This window comes from Amphibalanus amphitrite, unplaced genomic scaffold (assembly GCF_019059575.1).
Source record: "Amphibalanus amphitrite isolate SeventyFive unplaced genomic scaffold, NRLGWU_Aamphi_draft 000413F_arrow, whole genome shotgun sequence".
Lineage (NCBI taxonomy): Eukaryota > Metazoa > Arthropoda > Thecostraca > Balanomorpha > Balanidae > Amphibalanus > Amphibalanus amphitrite.
The window spans coordinates 95,082-114,952 of record NW_024881907.1 but is presented as its reverse complement, the minus strand read 5'-3'; the positions used below and the strand labels follow the sequence as shown (position 1 = coordinate 114,952).

The 19,871-nt window shown below is 52.2% G+C and overlaps 2 protein-coding genes across 4 annotated transcripts; one reads left to right on the top strand and one right to left on the bottom strand.

The window, feature by feature from the left end:
- Positions 1-3,940: 3,940 nt before the first annotated feature.
- LOC122390866 lies at positions 3,941-7,292 on the bottom strand. Of its 2 annotated transcripts, none has more exons than XM_043384272.1 (2): positions 7,151-7,292; positions 3,941-6,647 (listed from the first exon to the last, which is right to left on the bottom strand). In XM_043384272.1, the coding sequence occupies exon 2, from the start codon at positions 6,513-6,515 to the stop codon at positions 5,166-5,168; it is 1,350 nt and encodes a 449-aa protein (XP_043240207.1). In that variant the 5' UTR covers positions 6,516-6,647; positions 7,151-7,292; the 3' UTR covers positions 3,941-5,165. The 2 variants fall into 2 exon arrangements, with proteins under 2 accessions (XP_043240207.1, XP_043240208.1); XM_043384273.1 differs by having other exon boundaries at positions 7,238-7,278.
- LOC122390868 (putative defense protein 3) lies at positions 6,966-19,761 on the top strand. 2 transcript variants are annotated; one of them, XM_043384276.1, is made up of 5 exons: positions 6,966-8,027; positions 11,565-11,824; positions 15,577-15,733; positions 16,342-17,095; positions 18,283-19,761. In XM_043384276.1, the coding sequence occupies exons 2-4, from the start codon at positions 11,631-11,633 to the stop codon at positions 16,735-16,737; spliced, it is 747 nt and encodes a 248-aa protein (XP_043240211.1). In that variant the 5' UTR covers positions 6,966-8,027; positions 11,565-11,630; the 3' UTR covers positions 16,738-17,095; positions 18,283-19,761. The 2 variants fall into 2 exon arrangements, with proteins under 2 accessions (XP_043240211.1, XP_043240210.1); XM_043384275.1 differs by having other exon boundaries at positions 6,968-8,027; positions 16,342-17,091; positions 18,305-18,513.
- Positions 19,762-19,871: the final 110 nt, after the last annotated feature.

Here is a 19,871-nt window from a genome sequence, read left to right as displayed (position 1 = left end):
CTAACTAAAGCCTGAAGAGAAGAAATTGATCGGTCAAAAACTCTAGCTCTGGCGTGATTGCAAACTTTTTTGAGGTAGGGTCACCAAACCGCCTCTGGTGACCTGACCTGAGGTCAGATCAACTCAAAATTTTCAGACATGTTGCGTAGAAGCCTTTTAGGAAAAGTCAGAAAATTTGAGCTTCCTAGCTCAACGCGTTTGGGAGAAATAACCAAAAAACCTCAGGGGGGGGCTCCTGAGGCCCCCCCCCCCCCGCCAGGATTAGGGTTAAGGCATTTCTCGATGTTGTGAGTGCCGAAACCGGTAATTGTGAGCCAGGGACCCCATTTTGGCTATCTCAACTCAAATCTAATGTTAAGGTGGGAGGGTCCCTTTAAATACAGTGGTTTCCGCATGCGATAGGATGAGCGATAAACGATAAACGATAATTATCGCTTCTAAGTAAATCGGTTATCGTTATCGTTTATCGCTGAATTTTCAAAATTATCGCTTATCCACTTATCGCAAGTTACAAAAATTATGAACGATAAACGATAAAATGTAAAACGGGATGATGGAAAAATGGAACACGATCGACAGTGTATGCCGCGCGACAGTATGTGTGCGCAACCTGTTGCCATCTGCAACAGGTTTCAAGTGTAGGTATAGATCTGCAAATAGGTTAACTTTAAGTACACTTATTTAAGCCGCATTTCTTATCGCTTTTGTTATTATCATTATTATCATTATTATTATTATTATTATTATTATCACTATTATCATTATCGTTTATCGTTTCGTTATCGCTGTTAAAAAAACAATTACCGTTATCGTTTTATCGTTTATCGCTATTGCTGTTAATTTTTTGCAAATTTTTATCGTTTATCGTTTATCGTTATCGCAAACCTTACTTATCGTTTTATCGTTACCGCAGTTCCGAAAATTAGTTATCGCGGAAAGCACTGCTTAAATAAATACTTTTCATGACGTACTTTTGTCCATACGCACTTTATACTGTACGTACTTCTGCGATACGTACTTTTGTCCCTGACGTACTTTTGTCCATACGTGCTTTATACTGTACGTACTTCTGCCATACGCACTTTAATCCTACGTACTTCTGCTTGCGTACTTTTGTCCTACGTACTTCAGCGATACGTACTTTTGTCTGTAACCATTGGCACTAGGGGATGGCTATGATTCCGCGAAGCTCTAGCTTGATCAGGGGCCGAACGGCAGGGGTGTCCATTTCCAACCGACACATCCCGGCCCGCGAAGGCTGTGCCAAGCACCGACCCGGAGTCGGCTAACTGGTCAACAAAAGCAATTTAAAGTGTTTTTAAAGTAATATAAAGGCACGGGTCGGGTGGGCTACCATTTCTATATTTTTATTTTACTTTCAGTTTAAAAATATCGTTTCAGGGCTGTGACGAAAGATAAGTGGCCTAAATCCGATGAGAAAACAGGATTTGGTGGTACCTAGGGTTGGCTCCTGGCATGAGTTGCCCCCTCCCCCCCAAAAAAACGCAGGTCTGGATCCGCCAGTGTATGGTAGTGGTTTAGTAAAATCGCTGTAAAATGAAAACCGTTTGATATTTTATCGTCATATTTGCTTAGGCTGATGTGAGATTGAACAGTAAATGTCCTGAATGGCCTTTTTTACAGTTTCGAAAAGTTTTGAAAGAAATTTGGCATGCCCATAATACAGAATACAGACAAACGCACAATGTAACTCTCGCCCGCACATGGGGGGTTGCCACCCCCCCCCCCCACCCCCCCACCAGGTAGTTTTTCTGCTCTGCACTCAACATTTTTTAGGCTAGAAGCCAGATTTTTCGTATAACTGCTCCTCTATCCTTTCTTGATGTCCACTGAAAACTTCAAGTTTCTGTGGTTTTTGGTTTCGGAGATATGACCTTGTTTTTCAGGTCATGTCATGACCCAAATGACCAATTCTCAACATCTTGCGTTGGCTATGGGCCTTGTGAGCTTTTGACACTTTGATTTCGGCCTTTTTGCCAGTCTTACCTCCCACCTATCATGGATCATGTTGTTCGACGATGTGCGTACAGATGTCAAGGTCAGGGTCAAGGTCAACCTAGGTCATCTAAGATAATTGCGTTTTAGGCAAGCTAAATTTACTTTTCGTGAAGTTTTTTTGACTGCATTTTTGGTAAAAGCTTCTCAGATCATGATTTCATGTAATATGGACACATAAACATGATCGGCGCACACATCAGTATACACACAGACACACACAGACATACAAACACATATCATTGACCTTGGCCTAACTTGACCTGAAATGACCTCAGCAGCAAAAACCTGGTCGCGTTGTGTGACAAAGAGGTTCTAGCTGGCTAAGCACCAGAAGACGTGCGTGTCTGTGGCAGGGGCCGCACAGAAGCCAGGTAACGTGAGTGAGCGGAGGGGACCGTGTCCAGTCGTAAGGGCACGTTAAACGTTCGAACAAAATTCTGCCATACAACTGGAATTGTGCGATTGGGTGGTGGGGTCAGGGTCAGCATAACAAGCTATGCTTAGTGCGGGCTCTGACTCCTCAAATCCGCCCATTCAACCATTCGGACTAAATTTATAAAAAAAGGCTAAGAAAAAAGTCAATTTTTCAACTTTTTTATTTTTGACATAAAAATGCACTTTTCTAGACGAGTTTTGTCCCAGGAATCTAGTGGTGCCATTTGGTTTCACATGCGATGTTCAGAAGTGCCTCTAATTCACGAAAATGCTTATGACGTCACCATGCTCTATGCATGTTGGAGCCATTTTTTACAATTTGGGGGTAAAAAATCAAGATAGAAAGTTGAAATTTGGGAATCTAATGTCCTAATAGAGCTTTATAACAAATATTCCGTTTTTTGGAAATTCTCAAAATTTTGGATTTTATTAGCTGTTTTCCGAAAAAAAAATATTTTTTTTTATTTTTGAGGGTCAACAACGCATTTTATGGAAAATCCGAGAAAGCCAATTTAAAGAACTCGTTAAGCTGCGTCTATTTATGTCCCTAATTTGCAATTTGCTTTAAACCTTGATTTTTGGCGATATTTTTAAAACATTTACCACTTTTTGACTGAAAACGCCATGTCATCATCATCATCATCATCACATTTATTTGCATCACACACACAATGTGAGGTGACAAGGTGAGGTGACAGTTATAACAAGTAGCATTACATATACCTACATTGGGCCAGGTAGGTACATACATTAATGCCTGCAGAACAATGCTAGGCCACGCAAGGACATTCACAAGAGCCAATCATTGGACATTCTAAAACCATCGATAGTACCTATACTTTAGTTCAAGTTGTGTGCCTGTGTGCTTTCATTTGTGACTGTTATGAGCCTAAGAATTTTACGCGAATGAGAGCAAGTGCTGTTGAGCAGGAATTTGATTGTGTCCACAATGTAGTTACAATCATCACTAAAATCGATATATCTCACAAAGTTTTGAACAAGCTTTCTTAAAAATAATGCCTACAGGAGACGTCAAATTAATGGGTGAGAAGGTATGCCAAGTTTCAAGTTGATAGCGTAAGCGGTTCATGATTTATTCAAGAAAAACGGAGGGGGGGGGTCAGATCCGACCCCCCCCCCCCAGGCGGTCGCGGGGTACCTAAGCATTATTACTAGCTGAACTAAAATGCACCTATTTGAAAGAGCTCACCGAGAGCTACATTTTTTTTGCAATTTACATGCTATAAGAAATATGAAGTATGAACCGTCTTAAAGGGAGAGGGGCGAGAGGTAAAAACTGTAAAACTGTAAAACTGTAAAAATCGTTTCAAATAGCCCCACTTTACGGTACTAGGCAACTGACGCCCTATCGCTGATTTTCGATAAAATGCGTTTTACTCGATGATAGAGCGCATTCCCTTGAAAGACCCGTGTTGTTGTTCGTTTCGACATCGCGACTCGCGGTTCACTCAGTCTACACGCTCGCTGTCGGCTGAAGTAAATAATATTCGGTCGTGCCAGGAAGAGGATTGTCGGGTCCTCTCCCTGGCGACACTCGTGAAACAAGTGATCCGGTTTGGACGCGGCCGTCGGCCCGGGGCAGTGACATTCCGATTTTCTGTAATTGACATCACTAATTAGAAACAACACTAACAGGAATCGACCCAAAGCAGACAAGGTAGGTACTTAATCGTTCGATCGTTGTACCTACAGGGTGCGCAAAAAGTTCTGGCCCTCTTAATACAGTAAGCACTCCTATGCGTGCTGCGGCTGCTTTTCGGAAAGCCAATGCCCGCGCGCGGCGGCCGAATCGGGCATGACTGTTGAGCAGGTTGCGATGAAATTTGGAGCCCCCTGCAAACAATTACGCGTATCAAAGCCAAATACGAATAGGGGAGGTCCTGGAGGATACCCCCAGGTCAGGCCGGTCACGTCCAGCCAGAACTCTGAGAATGTGACTGCCGTGTCTTAGGCCATCCAGGACAGCCCACGGCTCGGGCGGCAAAGTGTCCAATCGTCATCATTAACGCCCATTAGAAGATGAACAGGACGGTGTATGAGCGTCTGCTTGACAGTTGACAGTGACAGAGTCATCCCATGGATCCTGAAGACGTATCCGAAAGTCGATTTCGTTTTCCAACAGCACAGAACACCCGCAAACAACGAAGTTCCATCCAGCACAAGCAAATGGAGGAGCTCGGGGGAGAAGCCCATTGCTGAGATATTGCCCCCTCAGTCACCCGACCTGAGCCCCTTGACTAAAGCATTTAAAGCGTTTTGCAGGATGAAGTCCAGGGAGTGTCCCATCTTAATTTGGAGGCCCTGAAGGTACACATCGTGAAGATGTGGGAGACGAAGGACCCTCCTACATCATCAAGATATGCAAGTCTTTCCGCCTCCGTGTGGAGAAGGTCATTGCCGAGAAGGGGGTTATATCGCGCATGAGGCGAGTAAAAGTATCTGGTTTGATAATGCAAACCAGTATTTGATGTTAGTGTTGATAATATTCACTCCGATTGCATTCGTTTATCGAAGTACAGAAATGGACCAGAACTTTTTGCGCACTCTGTAATATTAGATGGAAACTTCATCATTTGGAGATAGTATTTTATTATGCAACGATGTCAAGGACATCTCACAGTCCACAGCAAACCAGGCTGTCAAGTCTTTCGGCTTGCGAGATCGATCCCGGGAACGTTTATGATCTGTTCTTAATCCTGATCGGCAATCATCCGAAGGCCCCAGACTTTCTTGGTCCTGTTGAGGAGAGTGTACAGAATGTGCACGAGGTCCTCCTGGAAGCGACGCACCGTGAAGCGCAGCGCCGCCAGCCGTTCCGGCGTCGGCTCGCGAAACACGTTCATCTCGCTCCAGAAGAAACAGGGCAGGAAGCCCTGGTCGATGGCCTCCTCCAGCATGGCCAGGACGGCGCGGATGGCCGCCAGCGGCTCCTGCCAGTCGGCTTCGGGTCGCCGCTGACACAGCCAGAACACGCACGTCTTCAGGTAGTAAGAGGAGACGGTGGCCAGTTGCTGGCGCCGGTGGGCACGCACCAGCCGCAGCAGCAACAGGCAGTAGCGTGCCCGCGCCGGCAGCGCGCGCACCAGCAGCGACTCTGGTCCGGAGAACGACAGACGCCAGAGCCGCCGGTCGGCTGCGCCCGGACCGACCGGCACCAGGTGCAGCGGCCCGGCCAGCCGCGCCAGCAGTCGCTCCCCGGGCCAGCCGGCCGGCCGCGGCCGCGCGCGCAGCTCCGCCAGCCACGGCACGGCAGCCTCACAGCGCACCGGCACGCAGGACACGCAGTCGACGTCCCCCTGGCCGTCGTCGAAGGTGACGGCCGGGCCGCTGACGCGCGGCTCGGCGCCCGCACAGTGGCCACGCACGGCCGCGGTCAAGGCGGCGCGCACGGCCGCGGCCGGCAGCTCGCGCCGCCGCGGGTGGCGGCACTCGGCCGACCGCCCCAGCAGCAGCCGGTAGAAGCCGGGGGTGTCGGACGGCGCCAGACACGGCTCCGACGCGCCGCTCGCCGCCTCCGCCGCCAGCGGCGCCGCCGACACGTTCAGCTCCAGCATGAAGTCGTGATCCGAGTGCAGCACCAGCTTCAGTCTGTTGATGGTTATCCAGCCGACTCTGTCCGCCACGCTCCCCGAAATGGTCGTCCGCTCGACGCGCAGGCCGTCGGCGGGCAGGCCGCCGCAGCGTCCACACTCGTCCGTCGGCAGGGTCGCGTCTCGACCCAGCGCGCTCAGCTGCGCGTTCAGGTCGCGCTGCAGTTTTGGAGCGAGAACTTGTCTAATGTACTTCAGGTGTATCGGCAGGCTGCTCGGCTCGAGCCGAAAGTGGCCGCGCAGGACGGCCCCCAGCCTCTGCTCATGAAGCCTTGATTGGTCCACCGACAGCGACAGGGCTGCCAGTCGGTCGCTGACCTCCTGCCCCTGCCTCCCGACCTCCTGCTCCTGGCCCCTGACCTCCAGAGTGTCAGCTGCTGCCGGTCCGTCAACTTCAACAGCCTTCGTAACCCTCCTAGGTAACTGGAGACGCTGTTTCCATTTTTCCATTGCTGCTCCCTATCAATGACTTATACCACCCTCCGTCCGCCGCGCAGTACGATGATGCCGCCACAGCGCCAGGGTCGCAGGATGGTGACGTAACGCTCCTCTGGCGATGTGTCATCGATGGATGGGGAAACACTGCGGAAATGAGGGAGGCAGATAAGTACGTGGCTAGTGGCGGTGGCTGACTTCCAACGGACAGCGCAAGGACTGAGCTACTGAGCTTCGTTCAGTCCCGGAACGAAGTGTCAGATGAAAAAAAAATGAGCGATTGTTCATGAACTAAGCCTTTAAAAAATGAAGCGCCAATAGAAAGGCTGATGGATAAGTGAAAAATATACCTAAAAATGCAAACGAAATTAGGTATCAAATGTGACATAAATATTAAACACCTATATAAATACGCGAATATTTAGCTATACACGTTCATATCATTTCATCAAAGTATGTATTAAGTTCGGCCTGACCGAACCGTTCGCTTACGTATCATCAATTTTATTTATACATTTTGCTAATGCGATATGAATTAAAAACGGCATCTAAAAATTGGACGGTAGGTAGGTAGTAGGTGAACGCCTGAAGAAGTGGCGGAGGTGCATAGTGGCCAGTGCCAGTGAATCGCCCGCCGTTCGACATCTCACCGGTGCCGGCGGCTGACGTGGGTTGGCCGGAACACACCAGTCGCGTCCTCTGAGCCGCCGTCTGCCGTCTGTGTTATACCAACGCACCTGTGTCGGCGGCACGTCCGGCGGTCAGGGGCAGACCGACGGCCTCCGACTGAGCGTCACCGCCGCGGCCGCACGGCCCCACACCGGCTCGGCCGATAACGGCCAACTTCTTATCGCCGTCACAGCCGATAGCGAACGAAAAAGTGAATGAAACTTGGGACGCAGTTGCCTACGTTAGCACTAAGAGCCTGTCGCACAGACGAGAGAAGCGACTAGAAGGGTGGATGATTCATCATCGAGCCTTCGGAAGACGACCAAGTGGTGAAGGAGTACGGACTTTCGTCCAAACTAATCCTGTAGGTATGCATACATTCTGCCAAATGCTTGGTTGACCCGTGTGGTTGCGCTCTGGGAGCGACGTGTTCGATCATCTTTGGAGGTTTTCACACAAAGCCTATGAAATGACAGGATGACGTCGAGTGTTGCTCGCAGTGTGAAGCGGCTATCTGACGCGACTCCGCTGTAGCAGTGAGGTCTGCGGTGTTCGGGAGGTCGGGTCAGTGAGGGTCAGCGAGTGCCGGCCGGGCGGTGGTCGGCCGTGCCGAACTATCTGTCGGCAGCGCCGTCCCGGCAGCGCGGGCGCGGCCTTCCCGCGCCGTTCCCGGCTCGCTGACGTCACGCCGGACTGGTTCCGGCCGGCGCGGCGCGCCGCTGCAGCCTGCCTGCAGTGCAGGGCTCGACCAGCGGTGTCGGAGCGGCCGGGCTGATCGGGCGCGGGTCAGGAGCCGTCCGTCAGCAGCGCTCAGAGAGGCCTCTCAGCGGTCGGTGCCGACCAGCAGCGTACCAGCAGGTGAGAGGACCGGCCACAGAGGGGATCTCGGCCGGTGCACCCCGCTCTGACCCTGTGGGACCTATAGATTAGTGTCTCCTGTAACGGTTCATGGGCCGACTGGCCGGGGCAGCAGGGCGGGGCGCTGCAACGGCCGGCCGGGACGGCAGCGGGCGCACTTTCCTTAACCGCAGGAGGGAAACACGCCGGCAACGCTTACTACACGACGCGTGCTCGTTCCTAGAATCAAGTGACGTGTCATTGGTCAGTTAAGCGGCATGTATGGTCGCCGACACTTGTGCTCACAATGATGTTGAACCTGTCCCCCGTCACTGCATTTGAGTGTCTTCTCACCAGCAGCACCCGTGCTGACATATTAACCCTGTGTGCCTTCAGTGGCGATGGTGCAGCGACCCAGCGCCGTTCGTAGCGTACCTATGCACTCTAACCCGACCGCTGCTCTAGTTCCACGCCCCTTCACCCCGGCGGATCACACAGCCGCCGCGCCGCCCTGAGATGGTCGCGCCTTCCGGTCCAGATCCGTGGCTCAGTTTCAGTTCCTGTCGTGACCATGCCCGCCACTCTGCGTCGCATCGGCCGGTGCCACCCGGTGCCGTGTTGTGCTTTCCGGTGCCGTATACCTTCCAGTCAGGGCGGCCAGTCGGGTCAGCTGGCCAAAAGGTGAAATCCCCGCCACGGCTGCAGCCGGCTGTTGCGAGCTGGGTGTGCAACTCAGACGGATGGTTATCGGTCCCTACAGCGTTCCACCGTGACTGCGCAGCTTCCACCGTGACCTAACAGTGTCCCACCGTGACGGGAGTGTCTCACCGTGACCCCACAGTGTTCCACCGTGACGGGAGTGTCTCACCGTGACATTAGACTCCCACCGTGACTGCACAGCTTCCACCGTGACCTAACAGTGTCCCACCGTGACGGGAGTGTCTCACCCCGTGACCTTACAGTGTTCTACCGTGACGGGAGTGTCTCACCGTGACATTAGACTCCCACCGTGACTGCACAGCTTCCACCGTGACCTAACAGTGTCCCACCGTGACGGGAGTGTCTCACCGTGTCCTTGACCTCACAGTCACACCGTGACTGTTGTGTCCCACCGTGACTGCACAGCTTCCACCGTGACCTAACAGTGTCCCACCGTGACGGGAGTGTCTCACCGTGTCCTTGACCTCACAGTCACACCGTGACTGTTGTGTCCCACCGTGACTGCGCAGCTTCCACCGTGACCTAACAGTGTCCCACCGTGACATAAGACTCCCACCGTGACTGTACGGCGTTCCACCGTGACGTGAGTGTTTCACCGTGACCTTACAGTGTCCCACCGTGACTGTACAGCGTTCCACCGTGACTGTACAGCGTCCCACCGTGACTGTAGAGTGTAGAGCATCCCACCGTGACGGGAGTGTCCCACCGTGACCTTCCAGCGTCCTGCACCGTGACTGTCACGCGCACAGCGCTTTACCGTGACTGTCGTGTCCCACCACCGTGCCTGTGACAATAACTTTCCAGTCGCATGTATAGGTATGGGCTCAGACATATGCTTCTGTCGCCAGCGCACTGTTGACTGATGCGTTGGTTGGTTCTGTCACAACCGACATATTCGTGTGTCGTGATGACACTGATGACAGGTTGATGTGTCATCAGCGGCCAGCGCACATTTTGATGTGTCACAACGGTGCGTCGTGGCGGCAGCTTAGGTGACGCGTCATTTACGCCATTATGTCACGACACTATCTTGTGCCCTGTTCAAGGGAATTACCAGATGATAATTGCCAGATTAGTTTGGCTACCATTGATCGACATTCGTGGAACCCTCATCCGTGTCGGACATTTTACAACATCCAGCCTGGACGGTGCCGGCGGGTAGGTGTTTGGCGGGGGGGGGGGGGGGGCGGTCGATCTGATCCTCTATTCTTCCGGCCCCTTATTCAGTTAGGCGGTCTAAGCTTTTCGGAAAAATGACCGCGGTCATTTTTCAAATGACCGCGGTTTGTTTGATTACTGCTCATGAAGAGACGAGACCGACGGTATCAACTTTCAAAAACAAAGCTATTAATTGATCTACATATGAGGTCGGGTCAATCGTCAACAAGATGTCGAAGAAATGGAGATCTTAGTTGAATTTTGTTCAACTGAGGTTTTTGGCATCTTTGGTCTTTCTTGATTTTCGTTTTCTCCAGTGTTTGTGTTTGTCAAGTGTTTGTATTCAAATGGTAGGTGGGGTCGATGAAGATGGGACCACCAAGTAGATAAGTAGATTCGCGGGTCAAAAAGCTGTTCATATTGAATTGGTGTTCTTGGGAGAGCCTTAGCTAGCATGTTCAGCATGTTTTTTCCATAAACCGTTTAAAAATGCGTCTCCCACATTAGATTACCGTTGTGTTCTTAAATGGTCTTTAGGAAGAAGTCACAGTTCACATGTCACATGTGGACCGAAAAAAACCGAGAGGGTTCACCCGACCCTTCCCTTCAAAAGCAAGGGTAGCATGTCGCCATCTCAATTCTCAAAGGTCCGGAAATTTCCGATGATATTGTATTTCACCAACCATGTGTCAGCTCCAGTCGCTGTCTGCACCACCACCAGTCAGCGTGACGCTGTGTGACAAGGTTTGGCGTGTCGTCACCAGAGTCGTGGATGTCAGTCACATTACGTGACGAACAGAGTGGATGTTGGCCTCGCGGAAGTCGGGGTTTCACTGTGAACTTCCTGCTTATGCCTTGCTTGACTGCAATCGCGTTGTGTTTGGCGTGTTATCAGGTAGCAAAATGTTTGAGTTTAGCTGAAATGTCACCGCTCCATATAACGAGGAATTGCTCGTATTCTGCGACGACTGACATTATGGTATCGTTCCTGAACCACACTCATCAGTGGACTGCGGGCGGAGGTCGCAACTCTGGCACCGGGAATCGTGTCGATTTTCTCCTGCAAGGTTCAGGGTCGATGTGTCGCCAGCTTACCTGGTCGCGTGCCACCCGGTCCATGTGGGTCGCATAATCGCGTCGTCTGCCGTGTATCGCGCTGTCTGCATAGTCGCCGCTACAGTCCGGCGTGTCCCCGGATGGCCTGACACCCTATGTCCAGTGTTGTACGGTGTGTCCTCAGACGGACTGACCCTGTGTCCAGTGTTGTACGGTGTGTCCTCAGACGGACTGACCCTGTGTCCAGTGTTGTACGGTGTGTCCTCAGACGGACTGACGCTGACACTGTGGCCAGTATTGTCCGGTATCAGGTGGTCCACGCACCAGAACGACCGTACCGTCCCTCACCGTTTCGCAGTCGAGGCGCACAGCGTGCAAACCGTATGCATATGCAGTTTGATCAGCTGCATGAATAACACAATGAAACACAAGGACAGTCACCGACTATGTGCCGAGCTGCACTCATCGTCCTCGCTTATATGCAGCCGTTCACTCATCCTCATGCAGTAGCTCTGCCTCGTGCAATCACCTATGGCGAGTTGTCTGGATCTCTCCACATAGCAACGCACAGCTCGGGGTGCATAACTAACGGGGGCTATCCGTCCGGTGTCCGTTCTCCGCCAGTTCGGAGGAGCGCCCAGTGCCTCTGCCCGCCCGGAGGAGCGCCCAGTGCTCCCGCCGTCGCCCACCATGGCGCCGTCGCCGCTGCTGCTGCCGCTGCTGCTCCTGCTGCTGTCCTCCGGCTGCCAAGGCCGCAGTAACGGAGCACCCAATGACGCGTGTGAGGACATGACGCCGCGTCACCAGGGCATCCGGCCGAAGGCGCCAGAGAGCTTCCCCTACCAGCTGCAGGTCACACCGAGGACCGTCCAGCCGGGAGGCAGGTCAGTGAGAGGGTCCGGGGGAGGGAAAAGGTCAACAGGTCAGTGGGCGGAGCCGAGGACCGTCCAGCCGGGAGGCAGGTCAGTGAGAGGGGAGGGAAAAGGTCATCAGGTCAGTGGGCGGAGCCGAGGACCGTCCAGCCGGGAGGCAGGTCAGTGAGAGGGTCCGGGGGAGGGAAAAGGTCAACAGGTCAGTGGGCGGAGCCGAGGACCGTCCAGCCGGGAGGCAGGTCAGTGAGAGGGGAGGGACAAGGTCAACAGGTCAGTGGGCGGAGCCGAGGACCGTCCAGCCGGGAGGCAGGTCAGTGAGAGGGGAGGGAAAAGGTCAACAGATCAGTGGGCGGAGCCGAGGACCGTCCAGCCGGGAGGCAGGTCAGTGAGAGGGTCCGGGGGAGGGAAAAGGTCAACAGGTCAGTGGGCGGAGCCGAGGACCGTCCAGCCGGGAGGCAGGTCAGTGAGAGGGTCCGGGGGAGGGAAAAGGTCAACAGGTCAGTGGGCGGAGCCGAGGACCGTCCAGCCGGGAGGCAGGTCAGTGAGAGGGTCCGGGGGAGGGAAAAGGTCGACAGGTCAGTGGGCGGAGCCGAGGACCGTCCAGCCGGGAGGCAGGTCAGTGAGAGGCTCCGGGGGAGGGAAAAGGTCAACAGATCAGTGGGCGGAGCCGAGGACCGTCCAGCCGGGAGGCAGGTCAGTGAGAGGGTCCGGGGGGAGGGAAAAGGTCAACAGGTCAGTGGGCGGAGCCGAGGACCGTCCAGCCGGGAGGCAGGTCAGTGAGAGGGTCCGGGGGAGGGAAAAGGTCAACAGGTCAGTGGGCGGAGCCGAGGACCGTCCAGCCGGGAGGCAGGTCAGTGAGAGGGTCCGGGGGAGGGAAAAGGTCAACAGATCAGTGGGCGGAGCCGAGGACCGTCCAGCCGGGAGGCAGGTCAGTGAGAGGGTCCGGGGGAGGGAAAAGGTCAACAGATCAGTGGGCGGAGCCGAGGACCGTCCAGCCGGGAGGCAGGTCAGTGAGAGGGTCCGGGGGAGGGAAAAGGTCAACAGGTCAGTGGGCGGAGCCGAGGACCGTCCAGCCGGGAGGCAGGTCAGTGAGAGGGTCCGGGGGAGGGAAAAGGTCGACAGGTCAGTGGGCGGAGCCGAGGACCGTCCAGCCGGGAGGCAGGTCAGTGAGAGGGTCCGGGGGAGGGAAAAGGTCAACAGGTAAGTGGGCGGAGCCGAGGACCGTCCAGCCGGGAGGCAGGTCAGTGAGAGGGGAGGGAAAAGGTCATCAGGTCAGTGGGCGGAGCCGAGGACCGTCCAGCCGGTAGGCAGGTCAGTGAGAGGGGAGGGAAAAGGTCATCAGGTCAGTGGGCGGAGCCGAGGACCGTCCAGCCGGGAGGCAGGTCAGTGAGAGGGTCCGGGGGAGGGAAAAGGTCAACAGGTAAGTGGGCGGAGCCGAGGACCGTCCAGCCGGGAGGCAGGTCAGTGAGAGGGGAGGGAAAAGGTCATCAGGTCAGTGGGCGGAGCCGAGGACCGTCCAGCCGGTAGGCAGGTCAGTGAGAGGGTCCGGGGGAGGGAAAAGGTCAACAGGTAAGTGGGCGGAGCCGAGGACCGTCCAGCCGGGAGGCAGGTCAGTGAGAGGGGAGGGAAAAGGTCATCAGGTCAGTGGGCGGAGCCGAGGACCGTCCAGCCGGTAGGCAGGTCAGTGAGAGGGTCCGGGGGAGGGAAAAGGTCAACAGATCAGTGGGCGGAGCCGAGGACCGTCCAGCCGGTAGGCAGGTCAGTGAGAGGTGTCGGGAAAAGGGTACGGTTGACAGGTCAGTAAGAGGGATCGGGAAAGGGACAGAGTTGGCAGGTTATTGGACGGGACAGTTCAATGAGATATGATTGTGTTTGTAACCGCGTTTCGTCAACTACCAACTACCATCAATAAAGAAGGACAGTTAGGATTGCCCCAGTGATGTATTGCAGCAGTAGTCCATTCATTTGTCACGTAAAAGCTGCAACAAACACGCACAGATCACGCACCGTCAGTCACATGAAGCTCATGCAGTGCTCATGCACGATTCATGCACGACAGCCCTGCGCAAGAAGCTATGCGGACAACACAATCGCGCAAGCATTCTAGCGATTTGTTTGACTGTACATTATTCACAAGCAATCTTTCACATTTTGTACTGTCCGCTGAACATTCTGTTGTGATCAGTGTCAATTCAATGTATGTGGCCAGCTCATTAGAAAACAAATGACTCCATAGCGTAGCAACAGTTGACCGCAGACATTAAACACATAAACGTATGGATACGTACTTCGTTTGCGAGATGAAGGAGTTCAATGGTCCAGAATACGCCTGTCATCAATTAACAATTACTTTAGCACGTTTGCACTGCAAGAGAAGGCAAAACATGTGTGAGCAAACCCGGCAGCCACGATTGCAACACAAAGCAAATGTCCCAACATCCCATGCAGTGCAAATGCCGCAGGCAGACATGCACAGGTAAGTGTTGCACATTCGCATGCCCTAAGCAATAAACTGAACTGGCACCCCCTATTCCTTCAATTCCCCCTCTCGGCGGTAACAGTGTTCCCATCGTAGACCTCTGTATACCTCTGTACCTACATATACGGTATACAGAGGTCTATGTTCCCATTTATGCTTGGTTTTGCTACGTCACGGCTTACCTAGGTAAGTATGCACGTGTAAAGACTATGTCTATACCTATTTTTAATTCAAATCCAGACCTTCCTCGCAAATGTAAAGGATGACGCTGTATGCAATATAACCACACAAGGGTGTCTCCTAGTACCTCCGTTCCGTCGTTTTCATCCTCAGGATAGTCAAATCTTTCTCCACGCCTCCATCCCTGTTCCGGGCTGCGGGTATCCTGGATGCGGGTAGCTCCCCTACGAGCAGGCCCGTAGCCGGGTACGGTGACGGTCAGGGGGCGGGGTGGCCTGTCCTCGTGATGGGCTCAGCCCCGACGACGACTCACCAGGGTGCCCGCCCAGACCAATGTCTCCTTCATTAATCATTCCTATCATATTTTGAGCATAAAAAAAAATTCATAAATCCATTCAAAAAAGCTCGGGGAAGTGAATTACCTATTTCCTTCTAAAAATTATTTTGTAAATAATAAGTATTTTCTTTTCTGATCATTTTAAGCATACAAACATAAACTGTACAGAAAAAACTCATTTGAGGAAAGTGGTACATTTCCTTTAGGTAAGCTGAGGTATGACCTGACGCCCCAAGTGCCTCCTCTCGGCTGTCGACACCGCTGGGCGTGAACAGCCGGTGTGTATAAATATGGCGGCACAGGGGCCTAGCTCGGTGCACCGAGTGGGCCCACCCGCTCCACCTCGTCCCTTCGCGCCCTATTCGCGTGGTGAATCATCAGCGTGGTGTGGAACCGGTTCGCCAGATATTTCCCGAGATAGTGTTTTAAGGAGTGAGGCACCAGCGTTGCACGTGTTACCATGCAGCTGTCCATGGGCTGTTTTGTCACCTGCAAATCGTCACCAGACTGATAACTCGGTAACACAGGCCTCGGTGTAACCCCGTGCCCTCTGTCTTGGTGACCTCGGTGTAACTCTGCGAAGTCCACGAGATGGTCTCGCTGTGACCTCTCTGTGGCGTCTCTGACCGCAGCTTAACCTTAGCGCCGTCTACAGGGGGACCTCTGTGGGAGACCTCAATTTAGCCTCAGTGCCACCCACTGGGCGACCTCTATGTGACCTCCATGTGACCTCTCTGTGACCTCTGCATGACCCCGTGTCATCCATAGGGTCACCCTGACCATCACCCCGAGTGACTCTTCGACGCCCGACATCGAGGGCTTCTTCGTGCAGGCGCGGAACGCGGACACGGTCAGCGCCGCGCCACTGGGCCAGTTCGTCGAGATCGACGATCAGCACCGCGCCGTCGACTGCGGCGGTACCGCGGTGAGCACCGCTTGTTACTGTTTTGCACATTATCTCGAGTATGACAGAAGACAGATAAGTAGATTATGTAGAGCTGTTTAATGAGCATAAGCTTTTAAAAGCATGTATATCGATATTTTTATGTTCTGCTAGTCGTCAAAAGTGCTTGTTTTTACGAACATGATGAAACTCATGTTTCTGTTTCTTGCAATCTTCTTGTACTCAAATATTCAATGGCAAAGCGTTCAGAATTCACATGCGCAGCAGTAGTCAGTAGTCACTTGACATGCGCATAACTGACTAGTGAAGCCTGTAGTGGTGATGAAACTCAGCTAAAGTCGGCTGCCTTGCACAAGCCCGTTTAACGGGGATGGCTGCCGTGGACAAAAGGTACATACTTACCCTATTACCCGTTCGGGTGTTGCCGCTCAGGAAAGTAGCACAGCGCTGGTTACCTGTCTGATTAACTGACTGGCTCCGACTGTCCCCAATTCGAGTTCCCGCCTGTGCCTCCGGCCTGACTCCCATTCTGACTCCCAGTCCGACCCGTGTAACAGCCGTGTGACTCCCCGTCTGACTGACTGACTGCTTTTCTCGGCCGTCTGAACAGTCCCAATATGTATCCGCAGACGGCCGTCACCCATAGCAACAGTGGCCCCAAGCAGCGCGTCGCCGTCACCTGGCAGGCGCCGGCCGACCTGGACAGCGACGTCGTCTTCCTGGTGACGGTCGTGCAGGAGCTGGATACGTTCTGGGCCAAGATGCGCTCAGACGTTGTCACCCTGAACGAGGGGGGCGAGCCGCAGCCGGAGCCCACCTCGGAGCCGGAGCCGGAACCGACCGCGGAGCCAGAGCCGGAGCCGGAGTCGGAGCCTGAGCCGGAGCCCGGCGATGCGCATGACGATGACGATGACGACGATCACGATCACGGTGATGATGACGACAGCTCGGCGGCGTCCGTGCGCGCCGGCCTGGCCGTGGCGCTGGCCCCGCTGCTGGTTGCTGCGATCCACCGCCTTCACTAGACCGCCGGGGGGACGCGTGCGCGTCCGCGGGGCGTCCGTCCACCGGCGGAGGTGGATACGAGCTGGGTCCACCGCGCCGGCCCGGGAGAGCTGCCACCGCCTGGCTGCACTTGCCTCCGTCCAGTCTTTACCGCGATATGGGCGGGTAACTGTAGGGCGGTTCGCTCGCGTTCGTGACAGTGTGTGACTGTGTGCACAAAGTGCTGACTCACCGGGTGTGATCGAAAGAATTATCATCTTGTTCGACGAAAAAATCTCATTAGGTTGTGAAATTTATTTCAAATATTTATAAACAGCATGTTGCGAGATTTTTGAAGTTTTATAATTGTTAAAGAAAGCGTTGTCTTTGCCTATTTAGCCCGCGCCCTGGTGGGGTCTGTTTATAACGCGACCTGGTGGGGGGGGGGGGGCTATTTTTTGTCCTCCCCCTCGTATCTCCGAAACTACTGGACGGATCCGCAAAATTTAAACGGCGTTCGAAAGGCCTGTCAAATTTGTCGAAGGAAACCAAATTTCATTGACCTCGGGGTCACCGATGACGTCACAGGTCAGGTCAAAGATGGAATGTTTCACCGTTCACGGGTCTTCTAGGGAATGCGCTATAACACCGAGGAAAACGCATTTTGTCGAGAATCAGCGATAGGGCGTCAGTTGCCTAGTAGATATGTTGCTATTAGAGGTCACTGACAATACCAGGTCAGGTCAAAGGTCAGGTCACCAAGGGTCAGAGGTCAGGTCACATGAACCCAACTTTACTAAGGTTGTGTGATGCATGTTTTATGGCCAATTTTTCATTTCCAACTCAATGGTGTTGGTTATAAGACTATCAGGTACGGCTTAAGTCACTTTCTGGTGAAGTTCAGGTCAAGGTCAGGTCAAGGTCAGGTCAAAAAAGGTCAAATTTTAAAGTTGATAGTTTTGCATAAAATGGGTATTGATTCGATGCAGCTCGTCACGGGGAGTCTAATGGTGGTCTTTATTTTGCGCTACGGGGTCTATAATTGCTAAAAATTGAGTTTGAAAATTTGACGTCATCAATTTTGAACAGTTTTTTCGCTATAACTTCGGCAAAAAAAAGAGGTATCAATCTCAAATTTGGTATGTAGATGGAAGGCAGTAAGGACTATCACATCTATTCCGGTTTTTGCGAAATTCAAAAAACTTTTTGGATATTCCGACTATTATATCGAAAAAATCTATTTTTTTATTTTTGGGGGTCAAAATCCAAAAATTACAAAAATCCGAGATACCAGTTTTGTAGCCCTGTCAATTCTACAGCTTTTATGTCTTTATCATTTTTCTGTATTTGCAAAGCTATAGGCCTGACAGCTCTTCCCGCAAAACCCTTTTTTGGGTCGAAAACGGCAGAACATGACGTCACTCTGACGTCATTTCCGGCCAACCTATCATAGCCTTTGGAAAAATTCTTGGTCACAATGTGTAAAATTGATGTCCGGGAGGGTACTGAAAGTTTGGTGACGATCGGCGCAGCGGTTCTGGAGATATATCGAAAAGTCTGGAGGGGGGGGGGGCAAAAAATAGCCCCCCCCCCCCATCAGGTCGCGGGTTAGTGTTATCAAGTGGTTACCGTGGGTGTAGCCGCTCGGAGACCAGTGGATAGTTCTATGTTCCACGTCACAAGTGTATCAGCGCCGAGTGTGGTGTGCGTTAGCGCCCAGCGGCAACTTAGCACTGTGAACAGCCCAGCGCAGTGTGCCCTCGGGCCGGACTACTACCGCTGCTGGAGAATATTATTCATTACAACGCCTAGCTATACCCGCACCCTGTTGGGGGAGGGGGGGGGGGCGAAACGGCCTCTGTCCTCTCTCCTTCATATCTACTGAGCGAAAACTAAGAGAACCACCAAACTTTGCACACCCTTTTTCGGCATCCATTTTGCACTTCAAAATAAAAGGGAAATGTATTGTGGAGCTCCCAACGGAATGGCCGAAAACGAGGACAGAGCGACGCCGTGTCCGGTCATTTTGATGCAAAACATGGTTCTACGTCAATCGCTCTCAAGAGCCTAGTTTTTAAGCTAGCACTAATTTCTTTGCATGAGATGATACAGAATAGGGGAGATCCGTGTAAGACGCCCAGGGTCGGTAAGAGGCCCCATCGCTTTTTTTACCAAACCAATAATGTTATTTATTTTTTAATGTTCTTGTAAAGCAGAAGCCCTCTTGAAACAACAACTCACGAAACCTGAGGTATCAGGTGCGTCGCAGCGACTTTTGGTAAGCCTGTTTCTGTTTTTGCCCCTTTACTTGCTAGATATATGCATCTTTATCACCCTTATATATCTGAAAAACAATGACTATCAAATGCAATCTTATCTCATCGAAATTGTCACATGTTAGCTTCAGAATAGACCATGTTCTGGTGCGCTGCAAATGTCTCATAAACCATAAATATTGTGACGTTACAACACTGCATTTTTTTAAGAGGCCCTCCCTTCGAGGATTATAAAACGCCCCCCCGATAAAAAACGCCCCCGATGCTAAAACGCCTGCACCTGCGGCAGGCGTGGCATTCTTTTTTCAAGGAGTTTGTTTTTGTTTCTTTTTTTCTGTTTCTTTTTCTAGAGGTAATAGGTACAATTTTCGTTGGTCATCAGCGTTTGGTTGTGCTAGTTTTCGCATTGTTCGAGCGCTTTGGAAGTGTTATTGGTTTCGATAACACCGTATTTGCTTAGCTTTTCGAAATAAAAGGCCTTGCAGCTGTGTTCGCAAAACGTCTTTTGCAAGTCGACTTGCCTTGTTAAACACCCGAGGGGGGGGGGGGCGTCTTACCATACCCATAGTGTAAGAGGCCCTTTTGCAACTTTTTCCAAAATGTTAAAGTTTACGGTTTGTGTACCCCCTAGATTCATTTTGAATGCAAATATGTATGGGAAAATGATGCATGCTCACAGCGCATGCACACGTTAGCTCTTAAATATTATCAGTTGTCTAAAAATAGCAACTGAGCTTAAGGCGGGGCCTCCTGCACCACTCTCCCCTACATTGTGCTATCAAACTGTTATCGTGGATTTTCATTATATTTAAAATTTAGTAAATGTCATGTGTCAAAACTCTTTTTTTTTTGCAATTTTTACCTATGCATTTTCCGTTTGAAACACAGGACTAAGGTAG

Bases quoted from the DNA above. Each gene is read 5' to 3' on its own strand.
- LOC122390866 (XM_043384272.1), bottom strand. From the start codon at position 6,515: ATGGAAAAATGGAAACAGCGTCTCCAGTTACCTAGGAGGGTTACGAAG.
- LOC122390868 (XM_043384276.1), top strand. From the start codon at position 11,631: ATGGCGCCGTCGCCGCTGCTGCTGCCGCTGCTGCTCCTGCTGCTGTCC. The intron at 11,825-15,576 runs GTCAGTGAGAGG...TGTCATCCATAG, and splicing joins ACCGTCCAGCCGGGAGGCAG to GGTCACCCTGACCATCACCC. The intron at 15,734-16,341 runs GTGAGCACCGCT...ATGTATCCGCAG, and splicing joins TCGACTGCGGCGGTACCGCG to ACGGCCGTCACCCATAGCAA.